This window comes from Psammomys obesus, unplaced genomic scaffold, assembly GCF_907164565.1.
Source record: "Psammomys obesus unplaced genomic scaffold, mPsaObe1.curated_primary_1811, whole genome shotgun sequence".
NCBI lineage: Eukaryota > Metazoa > Chordata > Mammalia > Rodentia > Muridae > Psammomys > Psammomys obesus.
This window is the reverse complement of record NW_026596466.1, coordinates 1,615,023-1,632,929: the sequence shown is the minus strand read 5'-3', so window position 1 is coordinate 1,632,929 and position 17,907 is coordinate 1,615,023. Positions and strand designations below refer to the sequence as shown.

Genomic DNA, 17,907 nt, shown 5'->3' with positions numbered 1-17,907 from the left:
ACGCAGATGCCAGGCACAGCGGTGTGTATCTGGAGCCCCAGCCTGAAGGAGCGTGGAGAGAAGGACAAGTCTATAGCTTACTGGCCAGATTGAGGGAGAGAATCCTGTCTCAAAATCAAGGTAGATGGGTCAGAGAGATGGCACAGTAGGTAAAGGCGCTTGCTGTGTGAGCCTGACTACCAAGGTGGAAGTGGAAGACTCCCAAATCTGTCCTCTGACCTCCATGTGCATGCTGTGACATACATGTGTTTGAAGCCACACACAAATGAATACACATCATAAACACATACACAAAACCAGTTTTTTTTGTTATTTCACATTTTATATATAGTTAATTCAGCCATCTGCGGTGGTTATGTAAATATGCCTTTGTTGTAATCCCAAGTGCGGGATACAGGAACCTACAGCTAACAGCCTCGTGAGAGGGCCCATGTGATCTTTGTCAGCTGGACACTGCCTCGTGCAGGGGGTGTGGCTTTTGCCAGCTGGAAAGCATTCTGGTGCTTTGGAGAATGCTTCAAGGAGGTTGCTGCTGCCCCTGCTGCTGCTTTTGCCGCTGCTGTTGGTTTGCTGGCCTGCCGGATATCCTGATGACAAAGAGCCGACTCACTCCAAGGACCTATGTCTAAAGAGGTCTGCATCCCCTGTCCCTACCAACCTTCTTTCTTCCCCACCTAGGACTGGGGGATTGGAAGGGAGGTGGAGGCTTAAGAAACCCCAAATATACTAGGTTTAAAAAAAAATCAGAGCCTACAGCCATCAAGAGAAATGAATCAGGGGCTGGAGAGATGATTCGGTGGTTAAGAGTATATGTTGTTCTTACAAAGGAAAGACATTGGTTTTCAATACCCAAGTCAGGAGGCTCCAAAGACTCCGGTATCTTCTTCTGGCCTCTGCAGACACTGAATTCACATGTACAAACCCACACAGACACATACATATACGCATAATTAGAAAGTAAAATTATGCTCTTTTCCCAGATGTAGTGGCACACACATTTTTAATCTCAGCACTTGGGAGGCAGAGACAGGCAGATCTCTATGAGTTCTGGGCCATCCAGGGCTGCACAGTAAGAAACTGTCTCTAAATAAATGATGCCGGAAAGATGGTTCGGTGGTTAAAAGCGCACATTGCTCCTACAAAGACTCTGAGATCAGGTGCTCAGTATCCAGTCACAATACTCTGGGTATCCAAGTCACAATAGTCTGTAACTGCAGTTCCGGGGATCTGATGCCCTCTTCCGGCTGCCAGGTGCGCTGCACACACCTCAACACACATGCAGCGAAACACATACAGAACGGGGAAACCCTTGAAAACTTCACACTGAGTAAAAGAAGCCAGACACAAGTCCACATCCTGTGTGAGTCCACAGATAAGAAATCTCTGGGAAAGGCAAATCCATAGTGGAAAAAGGGAACGGGGCTGCCCGGGCCTGGGGTTGAGAGCAGTAAGCCGAGAGTGTGTAGGCGCCGTTTGGGGACACTGAGGGATCTAACACAGGTGACACTGGAATGCTCACACGGGGATATGGCAAGAACCCCCGCACCGCTCATTTCAAATGCATCAACTGGGTGTATGAATTCCAGCTCTTACAAAGCAAACACTGGGGGCCAGGAGGAAGGCTCAATGGGTAAAGCCGGGCGACCTGAGTTTAATCCTTGGAACCTCATTTGATGGGAAAATCAATGCCCACAAGTTGTTCTCTGATCTACACATACACACACACACACACGGTGGAAGATAGGCATTCACAAACATATACATGTAAAAATAAATTTTTAAAACGTTCAAGGTCTTTCTTGATTATACCGAGTTCAGGGTGAGGCTGGGCTACACAAGACCCTGTAGGCCTCCTTTTTTTAAACTCTATTTTATTTGGGGAGTTCAGGCCTCTACCTCCCATTAACCAACTCTTTAACCCTAGGTAGGGGAGAGGTTTGTGGGGAGAGGGGCTATAGACCCCTTGACTTCTCCCAGCTGATGGGTTCTTTTACAGCTATAGCAATTCTCTGTCAACAGCAAAAGCAGCAAGGTCTCCTCCACGCCGCTGCACCATGAAGCACTTCTCTCCGTCTATCCGCTCCAAGCTGCCACAGGTCCATCTCTGGTCTCCCCAAACTGCCACCCACCACATGCCGCCACTGAACACCACACCTCTTCTTTCCGGGCTCTTGTATTTGTATCTTGAGAGCCCTCAACCACGCCTTTCTCCCTGCAGCATGGGGCAGGCCGTTACCAGCTGGCAAAGGCCTTGCTCCGAACGACACGGTTATCAGCCGTGGACAAACTATAGCCCAAACTCAAATCCCATGCTTGGGAATAACAAAACAAAACGTGTTTATATAACATAACTGAGTTTACAAAGAAACCAAAACTTCCACTGCCAGACCTTCGCTTGAAAACAACAACAACCAGTCAAACAAACCAATACCAAATGGGGCTGGAGAACCAGTTAACAGTGCCTCTGCTCTTCCAAGGGGCCTGAGTTCGGATCCCAGCACCCATGTTGAGCTGCTCACAGTCATCCGTAACTCCAGCTCCAGGGGATCCAATGTCCTCCTCTAGCCTCTATGGGTACTCGCGCTCAAGTACACAGACACACACAGACACTCATGCACACACATATGCATACACACAACAACCAAAAACTCCCAAGAGCCCTCTCTCTCTTCTCTGTGTAGCCCTGGCTGTCTTGGACTATCTTGGTCACTTTGTAGACCAGGCTGGCCTTGAACGCTCAGCGATCCACCTGCCTCTGCCTCCCTGATTGCTAGGATTACAGGCGTGCGCCACTGACTGGCTGAGTCTAGATGCTCAAAGTGTTTGGTAGAGACTTTGCTGCTCAGAGAGTAACTGAACTTTGAAATTACACCGGAACGGATGGGTCTTTCTGAAATGGCATACACCAAAGAAAGTTCCCAGACTAGCCCAGGGCTCATCTCCTCAGCTGCAAGGATGCATCCCAGACAGCATCCTTCAGTCTGGTGTCTACAGATTTACGAAACTATGAAAGACCTTTAAAAGGAGACAACAGAGCCAAACCTATTGTTTGCTTTGTCTGAGGCAGGGTCTCATGTAGCCCAGGCTGGCCTTAACTCACTATGTAGCCAAGGATGATTTTCAGCTTCTGGACCGCCTGCCACCACCACCCAGGCGATGGGATTACAAGTGTGCCCCGACATGCCGCTTTCGTGTGCACGTACAGGTGTGGGCAGACACGGGTGCGTGCGTGTGGGGGCCAGAGGACGAGCTGTTCCTGGCTCGGGGTTACTTTTGACCTGGAGTTCCTGGGGTTGGCTAGGCTGGCAGCCACTGTGCCCGGAGGTCCCCCACTGCCGCCTGCCTCGCACTGGGAGTACAATCACTTGCCCGGCGTTTTCTAAGTGGGCTTTGGGGAACAGAGTCAGATCCCACGCTTGTCTGAGGAGCACTTTACCCGCTGCCCCTCGTCTCCAGCCCTCCGTGCTCACTTCTTTAAGGCAATGTGAAAATTTCCGGAGGGCGTCATGCAGAAGGAGGGGCTCCTCTACTCACCCGTGGCTCACACTCTGCGGATCAGGGAAATACTGAGCTCTTGTCCCTAACTGTAGTGACGATTTTGAAATTTTGGTTTCTTTAAATAACACAGAAATATTTTAAGACTATGTTTTTGTTTTAATCCCAGGTGTGGGGATGTGGGGCTGCTTCAGACAGTCCACAGCAGCTGACTATGGTTTGCCTTGTGCTCTGGCAGAGGCGTGGTTTTGCCAGCTGCAGATGGTTTCTGCGATTGTGTGACGCTTGGAATTCTGGGGATTTTTCAGAGGGTATATAAATGCTAGTGTCCCGATGGGTGGGGCTGGCGGTTGTTGGTCATTCAGGCAGGCTGGCTGCAGTTCTTACTCAAAAAAGAAACAAGAAGGAAAATTAGATTCAAAGATCTTTAGCTCTCTCTCCCCCCTCTACTTTCTCTCCTACGAAGTAGCAAAGACTGGCCACGCCTAAGAAAGCAGCTCCCTGCCAACCAAGTATGGCCTTTCCTGCTACTACCTCAGTTTGAGTGCATCCTGACATTGGATGCACCTTAAACTTCAGATTTAAAACAGACCCACATGTACACACAAACATGCAAAACACACACACAGAGCTTTCTAAGCTGTTTGGTTTGGTGCAATCTTCCAGTTCTCAGTCTCTGAGATTCCGTTTCATTTCTTCTCTACAAGGTAATCCCGGGCTCTCATGCTTTGCTGTTTGTTCTTGACACCTGTCACTTCTAACAGGACAGGGACATGAGCATCCCTACCTTAAAGTAGTGAGAATGCAAGCCTAACCCTTCAGCTGTGGACTAGGGGGATCCCCGAGGGCCATACCCGGTACCCGAGAGCCAACCGAGCACAGGTCGGAAGCAGTGTGGGCATTCAGGTGGAAACGCTGAATCTGAATTTTGGTCAGCAAGGGGCTGGGGAACGGCTCAGCTGGATGCTCCTGCCAAAGCATGAGGACCTGGGCTAGATCCCCGTGTGACGGCTCAGCATGAACACATGTGCGCCTGTGACCTAGTCTGTTGGGGGTGGTGACAGGGTTGCTGAAGCTGAAAACAGTAACCCGAGGTGCTTGCAGCCATCAGTGCCGTCCTGAGTCCACTCTGCAAGCTGACCTGCAAGCGTACACGGTAGCATCCCTGTGCGCGTGTGCACACAAAAATAAAACCAATCAGCAAGCCTCGGGCTCAGGCTGAGGCCAGCTCTCAAGAGGACAAAGTGGAGAGTGACGAAGGAAGGCTCACAACCATCGGGCAGACACACATGCACACAACATCCACAACACACCAACTTCTTAAAACTTGAGTTAATTGTTAAAGTGGCGCACGCCTGTGATCCCAATGCTCAGGGAGGCAGAGGCAGGGGATCTCTGTGAGTGTGAGGCCAGCCTGCTCTACAACCCGTGGTCCAGAACAGCCACGGCTACACAGAAAAACCCTGTCTCACCCCCCCAAAAAAGTAATTAAATATATATATTCTATAGGGCTGGGGGCGAAACTCACTGAAAAACCACCTTGGAAGTATGTGCAACGCCATGAATTTGAATCTCAGCACCGCAAAATGAAAATTCCATAATGCCTATAAAACTGTTTAGAAAAAATTTATTTTGAACACATGAAAGGAAAATTTAGAGATACCCCTCAAGAAAACACAGAAGATCCTTTCCAAGTGACGGGGAATCCCGACAGGTGTCCCTGAGCAGTGCCCAGTGCTTCGGACAAGCGCGGGTCTCGCCCTCCGCACTCTGAGCTCACGGAGCTGCACAAACCTGTGCTGGTGGCAGAGACTCAGCACACTCCTGAGGCAGGGCAAATGGGCCCTCGGGCCGGCCTGCCCGCCAGTGTTCCCTGGCGGCGGGCGGAGCCCGTGTGTGCTCGAGTGACTGTCACTCTGGGACTGGCGTGTTTAAAAACACCCGAGGCGCTGTCCGCAGGGGCCGAGCGCACTCCCTTTCATCCATCCAATCTGGATATTTAACATGACCAGGTAGGAGGCACCCGGGCAACAGCAACTTGGGACATCAGTACCAAGATGGTTCTGCCGGCTGGAGGGCTGCCTCCAGGGATCCTCACCACGGGGCCAGCACCCCTCTTTCTGAAGGCTTCCTTGGCCCAGGTGCAAGGCACACAGCCGCTTGGCGGCTCGGAAGGGCCAGCCTAGCGGATGGGCCTGAATGGAAAGGTCACGCCTGAGATGAAGGTGTGCCCTGGGTGTGTAGGCAGGGCCGGGTGGGCAGCTGGGTGGGCTGGCACAGCCCCATAGGCGAGCGGGGGAGTGTGGATGTGCGGGTAGAACCCAGGGGGTAGGGCGGTGTGTGGCGGCTGCTGCACTGGGCCCGAGATCACCAGCTGGAGCAGGCTGCAAACACAAGGAGAGAGATTAGGACGGAGGCCTCAAGCCAGCCTTACCACTTGGGCCTCTGGCCTGGTCTCCCAAATGGTACAAGCCCGACAGCACATGCCTGTCACCCCGGCACTGCGGAAGCTGCTCTGCTCTCTGCACCTGGTGCTTCAACACCTCACGGGTGAGGGGCTCCCGGCAGGTGAACGTGGAGCCAGGAGACTGGGGAAAGGGAAGGGAGTGACTCGGTTAGTGGAATCTAGGGCTGAGACAAGGCCCTGCAGGGATAGAGCTACAACCCACCAAGGATGGTGGCGGCGGGGGAGGCGTGCTTCACTTGGAATCGTGGACCACATGAAACTCTCCATGTGGCACCCATACCCCTCAGCCCTTGGAACTTGAGGCTCAGGTGTTGGCCTCTGGGCTGGCTCATTTTATGTCAAGTTGACACAAGCTAGAGTTATCTGAAAGGAGGAAACCTCAATTGAGAAAATGCATCCATGATATCCAGCTGCAGGCTATCCGCCCAGGCCACTGCGGTGGGGCCATCCTGGGCTGGTGGTCCTGGGTTCTATAAGAAAGCAGGCTGAGCAGGCTATGAGGAGCAAGGCAGTCAGCAGCACCCACCATGGCCTCTGCACCAGGTTCCTGCCCTGCTTGAATTCCTGTCCTGACGTGGAAGTTAAGTCAAACCCTTTCCTCCCCAGGCTGCTTTAGTTACAGTGTTCTGTCATGGAAACAGTAACACTAACCGAGACAGCTTCCACGCCAGCCCAGGCCAATGCCCACTCATGTCTCAGGACAGCCATACAGCCACCAGGGAAGTGTCAATTCTAACTGAGTTTTGACTGCATGCCATACCCAAGCCCACACTGGTGGCTCTTCAAATGACCCTGAGATCCAGAGTCCAGTGGATCTCAGGCCCTGATAAGCTGAGGAGCCCACTCCCAAGCCCCAAGGGCCCTCCATGCCACGACCATGAGACTACTGTGAAACTCACCAGTACCTCTTCTTCCCCGCCTTTCTAAAACCTCTACCTTCTGGGACTCCCCACCCTGAGTTCAGTGCTACTTTGAGACCCTAGCTCCTTCCCGGCTGTCAGCATGATCAGAACTTCCCTGCTCTAACTTTTGGCACATCTGCCTTCCCTAACTCAGTCAGCCATCAGCCCAGCTTTCCACGCTGAGGATACAGGTCGACTCCAGCCTCCCCGCTTCAGTCTCTACCGCAGACACAAGATCTCTGCTCACTCCTCTCCAGACATACTGAACCTCAGCCTGGCTGTGTTCCTGGAGTTCATGCTGGCCTCTCTCATCACCAAATCCAGCCTTCCAGTTCCAACTTGGGCCCTCTCACCTGCCTGGCCCCTAATTCCACCATGCTGTACCTCCCTGCAGGTTGTCCACAGGCTGCAGAGGAATTTTATTCCAACAACATGGCTACTCTGGCTCGAACAGACATGCCTTTAATCCCAGGAGACAGAGGAGGCAGATCTGAGTTCAAGGCCAGCCTGGTATAGAACAAGTTTCAGGTAAAGAAAAGCTTAGGTACAGGCATGGTGGCACACGCCTTTAACCCCAGCACTCACAGACCCTCCTGTAGCACAGGGACACAGAGGCCACAGGAGGCCTCAGGCAGCGCACGAGGGGCATGAGGAGAACCAGCATAGCTAGGGGGCCAAAGTTCCTCTAAGACCTTTCGAAAAACAAAAACCCCACACAGATTTATTTTATGTGTGCTGTTTGGCTTGCATGTATGTCTGTATGCCACATGCGTTCAGTGCAAAGGAGGCCCAAGGAGAGCATGGGGTCAGATCCCCTGGAAATGGCATTAGAGATGGTTGTGAGCTGCCAGTGAGTGCTGAGAACCCAAATCAGGTCCCTGCAAGAGCAAACATGTGCTCCAGCCCCTCTAAGGACTTTTCATTCTTGTTAAAATAACTCTGGGCAGCTAGGTGGTGGTGTCTGCCTTTAATCCCAGCACTTAGGAGGCAAAGGCACATGGATCTCTGAGCTTGAGGCCAGCTTGGCCTACAGGGCAAGTTCCAGGACAGCCAGAACTACACAGAAAAACCCTGTCTAGAAAAAAACAAAACAACAACAACAACAACAAAAAAAAAAAACAAAACAAAAAACAAAACCAAAAGACCTCTGGGCAAGAAGCTCAATTTAAACATTTACAAGCCAGGTGAATTCAAGGCCAGCCTGGCCTATGTGGGATAAATGGCCTCAAAAACAAAAACAAAAATGAACAAGCTGATCAGCCTAGAGCACACTAGAGAGGCCAAGCTGACACACCCTGCAAGATACTTCCCATTTCTAGAGGGAGACAAACCAGGCCGTCAGAATCCACAGAATGCCAAGTGAAATTCAATTGTCTTGGAGGCAGAAGAGTGGGCCCCTGACCCACTCAGTCATCGCAGGTGGCGAAGTCCTGCTACAGCCTCCTCCACCTCACTGCTGAGGCAGACACTCTGTCCGCTCCCCCACAGACCTCCAGAGTACAGCACGGGGTGATAGGAGCCCACCACGGCCCAGACCACCCTCCCTCAACTTGCATGAAGCAGCACTCAGCTGACCATTGGCCTGCTAGCTCCTGCACAGACTCACTAGCCTGGCAGAGGCAGGAACCAGGCACTGGGTGGCTGTGACAGCCAGTGCAGCGAAGCTGCCAAGCTCCTTATCCACGCTGCCTGCCAGCACCAGCCCTGAGACCCAGCAACAGTGACAGGCCCCAAAAAAGAGGAAAGAGCAATGCTCCCCACACGTCCCCACTGCTGCAGGCCTGGCCCTGCTCACAGGCCTGCGTTGGACTGTGACCACCTTACGATGCATGTCGGAGTACATGGTGCATATGCCTGCATGCACTCATGGATGTGAATGTGGGCACGTGTGCCATGGCAAACATGGAGGTCAGAGGACAGCCTCAGCTGTCAGCTCTCAGCTGGCCTGAGCCAGAGTCTCTGTTTTCCGTTGGACCCTAGGCTAGCTGGCCTGCGAGCTGTGAGGGAATGCTTGTCTACAGCGCCCCTCTGTCCGCGGGAGAGCTCGGAGTGACAGATAACCTGCATGCTACACGCTGGCTTCTTAACGTGGGTCCTGAGAACGTAAACTCCTAATGCATCAAGTGCTTCTGCTGCCTGGGCCAGCTCCCAGCCAGTTACTGTTTGAGCAGCTACGCAGCCTTCTCTCCTGAGGTCTCATGGCCACTGACCAGTCCCCTGCACCTGGAATGAGGGCCACCTTTTGGCGTCACTTCTAAGGACAGAGTCACAGAAGTGAGATGCTCAGGGTCTGAAAGGGTTCCCACGAGACACCATGACCACACTGTCATGTTTGCGCTCAGTCCCCATAGAACGCCCTGCTGGGAACATGGGAAGAGGCAAAGGGGACCCGAAGCAGGAGGCAGGTCGTTTAGACAAGTGAAGAGAACCTGTGTAACATTGCTCTTTACTTCCCATATGATGACTGACTATGGAGGGCCCATGGGGCAGGGGAGATGACATTTTCTTTTTTTTCCCTTCCCTCCTTTCTCTTTTTTTCTTTCTTTCTCTTTCTCTCTTCCTTCCTTCCTTCTTTTTTTTTTTTTTTTTTTTTGATTTTGAGACAGGGTTTTTCTGTGTGGTCTTGCCTGTCCTGGACTTGCTTTGTAGACCAGGTTGGCCTCAAACGCACAGAGATCCACCTGCCTCTGCCTGAGTGTTGGGATCACAGGCGTGCGCCACACCCAGCTGAGATTTTCAAACTGCACTTCATCCTTCATCTCACTGCTACTGCCAACCCCAGAGGGAAACTGAGACTCAGAGACACGTACAGAAAATGCCACCGCAAACCCCTCAGAAGCCAAGTCCCTGCTGAGGGAAGCCGAGCACTTGTGGGACACCTGGCACACCATCCTCAGCACATACAGATCTGGCTTCACACAAGTGAGCCGGCCAGGTCCTGACAGGGACAGCAGCTCCCACGAGCCATGATCTCGCACTCCTCTAACAGAGGCACACGGCTGTAGCAGCCCCGGGTGACTCTGGGAGTGCGTCGTGGTCTCTCCCACCCCAGCCAGGGGGCGGCACTGAGTCTGTGCCCTTCCCAGAGTTGATCTAACCCTGCAGAAAGCTCCTCAGGGGAACTCTGGCCCTGCAGACCAGCTTTCTCGGAACCAAGGAGTCTGTCCTGCTTTGCCACCCACCACCCCTACCCCGTCCCAGCCAACCCAGTCAGAGGCAGGCACACCTACTTGTTATGGGGGAGCCGGGAGCACAAAGTTCTCAGGTCATCTGAAATGAAGGAGACAGGAGATTAGTCTGGGAGACCTGGGTGCTGAGGTTCTCAACAGCAGCACGGCCTGGTACAGGAAGCCCCCAGCTCCTTAGAAACTGGGTTCTCCTGGACGGCAGTTTTCACTTTAAAACAAACCCGAAACACAAGAAGCCACTTGGAAACGGGGTAGCCCTACCGACAATCTGTTGAGTTTCCGGGAAGAGCCAGAGTCAGGGCTCTCACGAAGTAATCAAACCCCCGGGGTAAAATGGGAACTCCTCACTAGCAACCCTCGGCTGGGCACACAGGCAAGAGTCCGTTAGGCAGAAAGGCAGTGCTGGGCTGTAGCTCAGCGACAGAGCTCACCTAGCATGCCCGAGGGCACGAGGCCCTAGCTCAATCTCTAGTACTGCCCACCCTCCCCGCAAGAGGGAACCAGGCAGAAAACTGATCCAGGTATGGTGGATCACTCCATAATCCATCCCACCGCTGAAGTGCAAGGGCAGAAAAACTTCGGTGAGTTTCAGGCTAGCCTAGGCTACAAAGCACGCTCCACCACAGGTGCGTGTGCGCAAACACACCATCCAAAAACATAATCCTCCAGAGGAAAAGCTCTGTATACGCTAGCTGCGAGCCGCCCGTGCCGAAAGAACCAGGTAGCATGTAGATGTCTTATCTAGAGCACAGCAGTGCCCACGCAGGCAACTCTGGGGACATTCCTGGACCTTCCACCAACCTCTCCTGCAGTCACAAGGAGGAGAGCAGCCGTGTTATCTGCCTAGGATCCCTGCCCTTTCTGCCAACACCATGGGGCCACGGTCCCCACCCACCTCTCGTGCACAGCAGGGCCCCCGAGGCCATGGCCACCTGCAAGGCCTGGGCCAAGCGGTCCAAGGCAAGCTCGATCTCCTGGGAGGCATTGAGGGGGTTCAGTTCATCGGCCAGTCTGTTGATGTCCTCTACGAGGGGGACCATGTGGTCGAAGAGGATGAGGCCCAGGCGCCCGTACAGGTTCTTCTCGGTCAGATGCAGCTGCAGCGTCATCAGGACCTGCAGGACGCTCAGGTGCAGCTTCGAGTACAGCAGGTGGGAGTCTCTGTCCGGGCCCGTGCCCGAGTCCTTGGCAACCTTGTGACCGACGTGGCCGTTGGACAGGCAAGGCTTCCTCCTTTTGTAAGCCAGAGGGGCCTTCACGCACCAGCGGATCAGCCCAATGAGGGGCGTGAGCTCTAAAAATCCTATGGGCAGGTTGGCGGCGAGGGGAGTATTTAAAAACGTGATGAGAATCAACCTCGGGTCCTCGAAAATCCAGCCGACAATCATTTCAAGCAAGTCCAAAGGTGGGATGAGGTCATCTGCAAAGAGATGTTCGGTCAAGAGGGCTCTGGCCTTGGGGATGGGAGCGGAGTGGACAGTGGGTGATGAATCCCTGTGTTCACAGCCTCCATCCATGTCTACTGCCCAAGTCACCCACCTTTCTGACACCTGCTCCATGGATTAGTGTCCATGGATTAGTGTCCTGTCCCCAGGGCCCAGGACCCTATGGCAAAGGTCGAGGTTCAACAAACAAACAAAACAGCCCTACCTCAGTAAGTAACAATGGCCTTGAACTCCATCACTTCCACACCACCACATACTTGGTTATTTTGTGTGTGTGTGTGTGTGTGTGTGTGTCCCTTCTCTTATGGGGATGACAGGGATTGAACTCAAATTGCCAGGCTGGGTGGCATGCGCTTCTCCGTCCGTAGTTTCCAACCTTCCTAGTGTTGCGGTGACCCCCCCAACCATAAAATCACTTTCATTTCAGAACTATAATTTTCTCACGAATTGAATGTATGAATTGTTATGAACTGTAATGTAAACAGTTTTGAATAGAGGTTTACCAAAGGGATTGCAAACCCTCCGCTGTTCTATACAATGAGCATCTCACCAACCTCGCTCAAAACTCATCCTTCACCCCTTCTCTGGGTGTCGCTTTTTTCCCTATATCCATGTCTCCTCCACAGTACAGTGAGGGCTGCCTCGGTCTTTAGAGAGTAACCTGGAGTCCTGTCAGCGTCTATCACACCCAGCGGCCACCTTGGCCCCAAAGCTGAGACCCTTATCTAAGTGCCAGCTTGACCCCTGAACAGCTCTAACAAGGGCAGAAGGTAGCACCAACTCTGGGCCTACTATGTGCCAGACGCTGGTCTTGGTCCTTTATACAGATCAACCCACTTAATCCACACACCTCCCCAGACTGCTCCCCCAAAAAACAGCTCAAGCTGTTGAGTACTTACTCAGGACCCATTAGAAACAAGTGGTGGAAATGGGTGTAGTGGCGCACATCTTTAAGCCCAGTACTCGGGAGGCAGAGAGAGGTGGATCTCTATGAGTTCAAGGCCAGCCTGGTCTAACACATGAGTTCCTTGACAGCCATGGAGCCAGAGAAACTGTCTCAAAATACAAACAAAAACAAAATACGTGGTGTGCTCATACCTGACCCCAGCAGGCCGGCTTTTACGCCTCCAGGCTGCACTGCCCAATCTGGGATCAGCACGGTCTGTGCTCAGGCTGGCTGTGGCCCAGCTCCTTCCGAGGCTGTGTACTCTCAGCCAGAGTGCCTTCCCATGCTTGGCTCAAGCATGTCACAGAAGCACTTGGGAAGCCAGGTATGTGCTCCCTCTCCTGGAACACAGCTGCCAGCCTGCCTTCCTCTGGAAGGTGGTCCTCTCTGAGCTGTCCCTCCTCGGGGAAACACTGGCCCCTCTGGCAGCAGGCAGCAGCCGGGGTCTGCAACCTCCCTGTAGCAATCCTGCCTCTGTGCCTCCATTCCCCAAGGGCTTCCTATCTGAGCAATGCCACCTTCATTTCTCACACACTCCCAGGCCCCAGTGGAGGCACCTGCCATGGCCAGAAGGTAGCGTGTGCACACCTGTGCACACCTGAAGGCGTGCATCTATGCACGGCCATGCACGTGACATTTGTGCGTAGTGACTGAGTTATCCAGTACCACAGGGGCCACCTGTGCTCTGGAACCTGTGTTGCTGGCATGCATGTGCACTGCAGGCATGCAACCCAGTCTGGGTCCTCTGTAAAAGCAGCAAGTGCTTTTAAGTTTTAACTCATCAAGTTAAACTGCTGAGCCACCTCTCCAGCCTGACAGCAACAAAGTTTAAACGCAATAAAAAGGGTAAGAAGGAAAGGGAGACACAAATGTAACCAAGGAGGCTGGGACAGAACAGGAAAAGGAAAAGGTCCCGAAGACTCTCAACTGCTGGCTTGGCTATCAGATCAGGACAAGACATGACCTGTCGACCCTTAGGGCAGGTAGCAAGGGCAGAGGGAGGAAACCTTTACTCCACACACCGTCTCATTAGGAGAAAACAATGAGCCAAAGCCATGCCACACTGCAGGGGCCACAGAGGACACTGACTGGGGCAGGGGCTCAGGCCTCCACAGCCTGGGCTTTGCTGTCCATTCCTCCTCCATGGACAGGTTCTCGGGAACAGGGTAAACGACACGCCCTTCCACATCTGCCTCTTCTATGGCGTGTATTTCATAGCTGTCCTTCCAGAAGACCTGGGTTCAATTTCCCAGCACCCCCATGTAGCTCACAACTGTCTGTAATTATAGTCCTAGGGAATCTAACACCCATGGGCACCAGGCATGCATGGGAGGCAGATATACATACAGGCAAAACATCCACACATCGGAGAAGAAAACAGAAGAGGAAGAGGGAAGGAAGAGGTGAAGGGGAAGGAGAATAAGAGGGAAAAAAGAATAAGATGGGGAGGAGGAAAAAGAAAAGAAACCTTAAATATGAATGAATGAATGAATGAATGAATGAATGAATGAATGAATGAATGAATGAATGAGTGAGTGAGTGTACGGGCGGAGCACTTGGTGCTCTTCCAGAGGAGTTGGGTTTGGTTTCCAGCTCCCACACTGGGCAGCTAACAACTGCCTATGACTTCAGCTTCAAGGGACCTGACTCCCTCTTCTGGCCTTCTTGGGCACCATACTTACCTGTACTTTCACACACACACACACACACACACACACACACACACACACACACGTACATAATTAAAAATGACTCCTGGGGGGAGGCAGGTCATATGTCTATGGAGAAGGAGCTAGCTATCAGCCTCAACCTCTGGCTTTTCACGCTCTGATTTCCACCCTTAAGACCCAAGCAACTGGGAAGAATTACAGGAGGTCCCTTTCAGCAAACGGAAACGAGCTTGACAACACACCCTCAGGCTTAGGCCCACAACAAAGATGCCCACTTTGAAATTACAAAGAGCCAACGCAAAGGTCTGAAGGTCACTTCCTTTAGGACCTGAGTGCAGTGCCCACGATGGGACAATCGTAACTCCAGCTCAGAGGGATCTGACTCTTCTTCTGGCCGCTGTGGGCACCGCACACGTGACACACACTTGCAATGCATGCGCGCGCGCACACGCACGAACACACACACACAGCAGAACAGAAGCCAGTGTCGTCACTGGTGCATGGGGTGCAGCTCCAGGTAGGAAGCTTGCCCAGCATGCGCACAGGCCCGGCTCCACTCGCAGCACTGCTCAAAGATAAACACACAAAGCTGGCGCTCTCCAGAAGCCGCTCTGACAGAACAGCCTGCTCGCTCGCTCGGCACCTACCTGATGACAGGTCGTAGAGCGCGGTCACGGACGTGATGAATTGGCAGCAGAAGCGGGGACTGGCACTGAAGATCTGCTTTAGCGTCTGGACAGAGCCTGGCACCAAACAGCAGTAGTCATCCACAAGGGCCCTGGCCAGCCTCACGCAGTAGACCACAGGCGTCCGCTGGGAAGAAGCCACAGGCCAAGTCACTGAGGGGTCCCGAGCTAGCAGGTAAGAGCTGCACATACACAGTGAAGGCCACCTGACTGGATGGAGCCATCTTGGGGTTCTGGGGAGGTCTGCTAACAGAACCCATTAGAGCAACGGCTCCGCCATGTAAGGCCCATGGGGCCAGCCCACCTCCCACACATGTGTGCACAGCTCCACTGGGCCTGCTAGCCCACGCTGCCCCCACACTAGCCAGCAGAGGTGAGGCCTTCCAACACGGGTGGAGTATTTACATAAGCCTTCTGCAGGTCTTTGTGGAGAGGTGGCTTTGGTAAGATCACCACTGCTGAGGAAATGACAATTTCTGTAAGACAGCACACACCAAAACTAACCATTACTGCCACTTTGAGGTTTGGAAAAGTCTGTGAATGATGAAATGTTTGTCACAGCTGGACATAGTTGTCCATGCCTTAATTTCAGCACTAGGAAGCCTGAGGCAAAAGGATCTTGAGTTTTTGGCTAACCTAAGCTAAACTTTTTTTTTTTTTTTTTTTTTTAATGGTGAGCATACCTGTGTATCTGTGTGAGTAGGTGCATGAGAGTCAGAAGAGTGATGGATCCCTGGAGCTGGAGTTACAGGCAGTTGTAAGTTGCCCTACCCAGGTGTTAGCAACTGGATTCGGGTCCTTTGTATGAGTAGTATGTGCTCTTAACTACTAAGCCATCTCTCTTTCCTCTGCATACTGTTTTTAAAAATCTAATCATTTTGCCCAAGAAAGAGATTTTTCATTTATTCTGAAGGCCTTTTTTTCTTTATTAAAAAAATGTAATCTAGTCAGGTGGGCATTGTGGTATACGCCTTTAATCCCAGCTCTTTGGAGGCAGAGGCAGGAAGATCTCTGAGGCCAGCCTCATCTACAGAGTGAGTCCCAGGCCAGCCAAGGGTACACAGAGAAACTATGTCTCCAACAACAGGAAAAAAAAAAAAAAAGGTGAAAGGAGTGAACTGACTTCACAAAAGTTGTCCTCTGACCTCTATGGATCTGTTGTGGCACAGGCAACCACACACACACAAAGTACATGCATAATAATAATAAGTAAAAGTTTTTAAATAAGCTGGTTTGTGGTGGCACATTCCTTTTATCCCAAGCACTCAGGAGGCAGAAGCAGGTTGGCCTCCATGAGTTCCAGGCCTGCCTAGTCGACATTTTGAGTTCCAGGACAGTCAGGGCTACATAATCAGACAGTTTCAAAACAAAACAAACAAACCCTAACCATTTACTACATAAATGTGCATGAAAAGGCTCTAATTCCCAAGCTAGGCCCACAGTGCCTACAATCCTCAAAGGCTCAGACAGAAGGATCATGAGGTTTGAATACAGCCGAGGCTACATACCAAATCCCTGTTTCAAAAAAACCCGACCAAACAAAAAAATTGTTATTCTCTATTAAAAAAAAAAAAAAACAAAACTGGACTGGACAGCAATGATCGATGACATCATGCGTGTGTAAAAGACTTCTACAGACATCCAGTTACATCCAAACTCTTGTAATCCTGTCTATGGAGACTCTGGGAAGTAAATCTTTCTAGAGCTGGCTTCCTACCTGGAGCCAGGAGGCCGCACATTCCAACACGGGGATCCGACACACAGCCACGGCCATGGACACCAGCTTTCCCAACAAGCTCATCCGGCTGTCGTCAGCTTTGTTCCCTTGAGGGCTGAAAAGGGACGAGAAAATGATCTGCCGCACAGAGTCCTTGCTTTGCTCCTGGAAATAACTGCACATGATTTCAAGAAGCTGGAGCTCCTGGAGCGAATTCAGTCTCTGTAAAAACAAGCCCGGGAGAGAAGCTGTGAGAGATGAGGGCCTGCACCTGCCGCTTAGCTCCCACAGTAAAGGGTTGGGGGAGTGGATGCCTGAAATCCCAGCACTCAGGAGGCTGAGGCTTGAAGATCTTGGGTTCCAGGCTGGCCTGAGGTACATAGTACACAGTGAGACAGCGTCTTAAGAACAAACCCAGAATCTTTTTCCAAGAGTGTTCGTTTTCACCTTTCTGAAGCCTAAGCCTCAGGGGCTTAACCCTACGGGTAAGCACGAGAGAAAGCCGTGCATCTAGTTAGGCAACATCCCAGAGGGCTCCAGTAGCCAGTCACCCAAAGTCACCGCCTGGATCACTGACGGGCGACTGTCAGAAGCCTTCGAAACGGGCACGCGGCTGAGCAACGCCGCTGGACCGCAGGGGCGGGAACTGCAGGGGGAGCGAGACCTCGGGGCGGGCGCTTGTCACCGAGCGAGGGCACGGTCGGGGCGGGCACCTTGGGCTGCGCGCCGCGCTCCTTGGGCACCTGGAACACGAACTCCTCCAGCAGCTCCACGGGGCCCTTGTCCACGATGGGCAGCGGCGCGCTCTGCAGCTGACTGCTGAAGTAGATGTCCAGGTGGTACAGCACCTCCTTGGCGGCGCTCAGCGCGTCGCGCCGCAGCAGCGAGTGGCGGATGTCGCTCATGGTGCGGCCGCCGCGTCCCCGCCGCGCGTCCCACTTCCGCCCGGAGACAAAGAGGCGCGACCAGGCTGGGCCCCGACGCGGGCAGGGCCGCGGCGTCCGCCCGCCCGCCGCTACCAGGCGCCGGCCCGCTCAGGGGACCATCGTCGCCGCCGCCGCCGCCGCCACGGGCCAGCGGGCGCCCTGGGTCCGACCGCGGCGCCGCCCAGAGCCGCGGGAGCCGACGCCGCTCGGCCGAACCGGCGGCGGAATCCCGGAGTGGCGACGGCGGCCCGCAGGGGCCAAGCTCGGGACGCGGCCGCGCGCTCTCGTGGGCGCCCCCTGGCGGTGAGGCCCGCACGGGCAAGCACGAGGGCACGAGGCCCCGCCCCGCGTCTTGTCAAGAGTTTCTCAGAAGTGTCCTGAGCCTGCACCATATATTCAAGCGTTCTCGTGCTCCCCACCAACCAGGGCATGTTCCCCGGGGGCGAGCGGGGGCAGGTGATGCTG

The 17,907-nt window shown here is 53.1% G+C and overlaps 1 protein-coding gene across 1 annotated transcript; it reads right to left on the bottom strand.

Moving 5' to 3' along the window:
- Positions 1-5,105: 5,105 nt before the first annotated feature.
- On the bottom strand, positions 5,106-17,515 carry Ints15 (integrator complex subunit 15). Its single transcript, XM_055598565.1, has 6 exons — positions 17,230-17,515; positions 16,517-16,738; positions 14,761-14,926; positions 10,948-11,472; positions 10,095-10,134; positions 5,106-5,879 (listed from the first exon to the last, which is right to left on the bottom strand). Exons 1-6 carry the CDS (start codon positions 17,419-17,421, stop codon positions 5,678-5,680), a joined length of 1,347 nt encoding a protein of 448 aa, XP_055454540.1. The 5' UTR covers positions 17,422-17,515; the 3' UTR covers positions 5,106-5,677.
- Positions 17,516-17,907: the final 392 nt, after the last annotated feature.

Excerpts from the sequence above, each read along its gene's own strand:
- Ints15 (XM_055598565.1), bottom strand. The coding sequence starts at position 17,421 with ATGAGCGACATCCGCCACTCGCTGCTGCGGCGCGACGCGCTGAGCGCC. Across the intron at positions 10,135-10,947 it reads GGCCCTGCTGTGCACGAGAG|ATGACCTGAGAACTTTGTGC; the intron begins GTGGGTGGGGAC and ends CCTTCATTTCAG. Across the intron at positions 5,880-10,094 it reads TCCCGGCTCCCCCATAACAA|CCTGCTCCAGCTGGTGATCT; the intron begins GTAGGTGTGCCT and ends TTGTGTTTGCAG.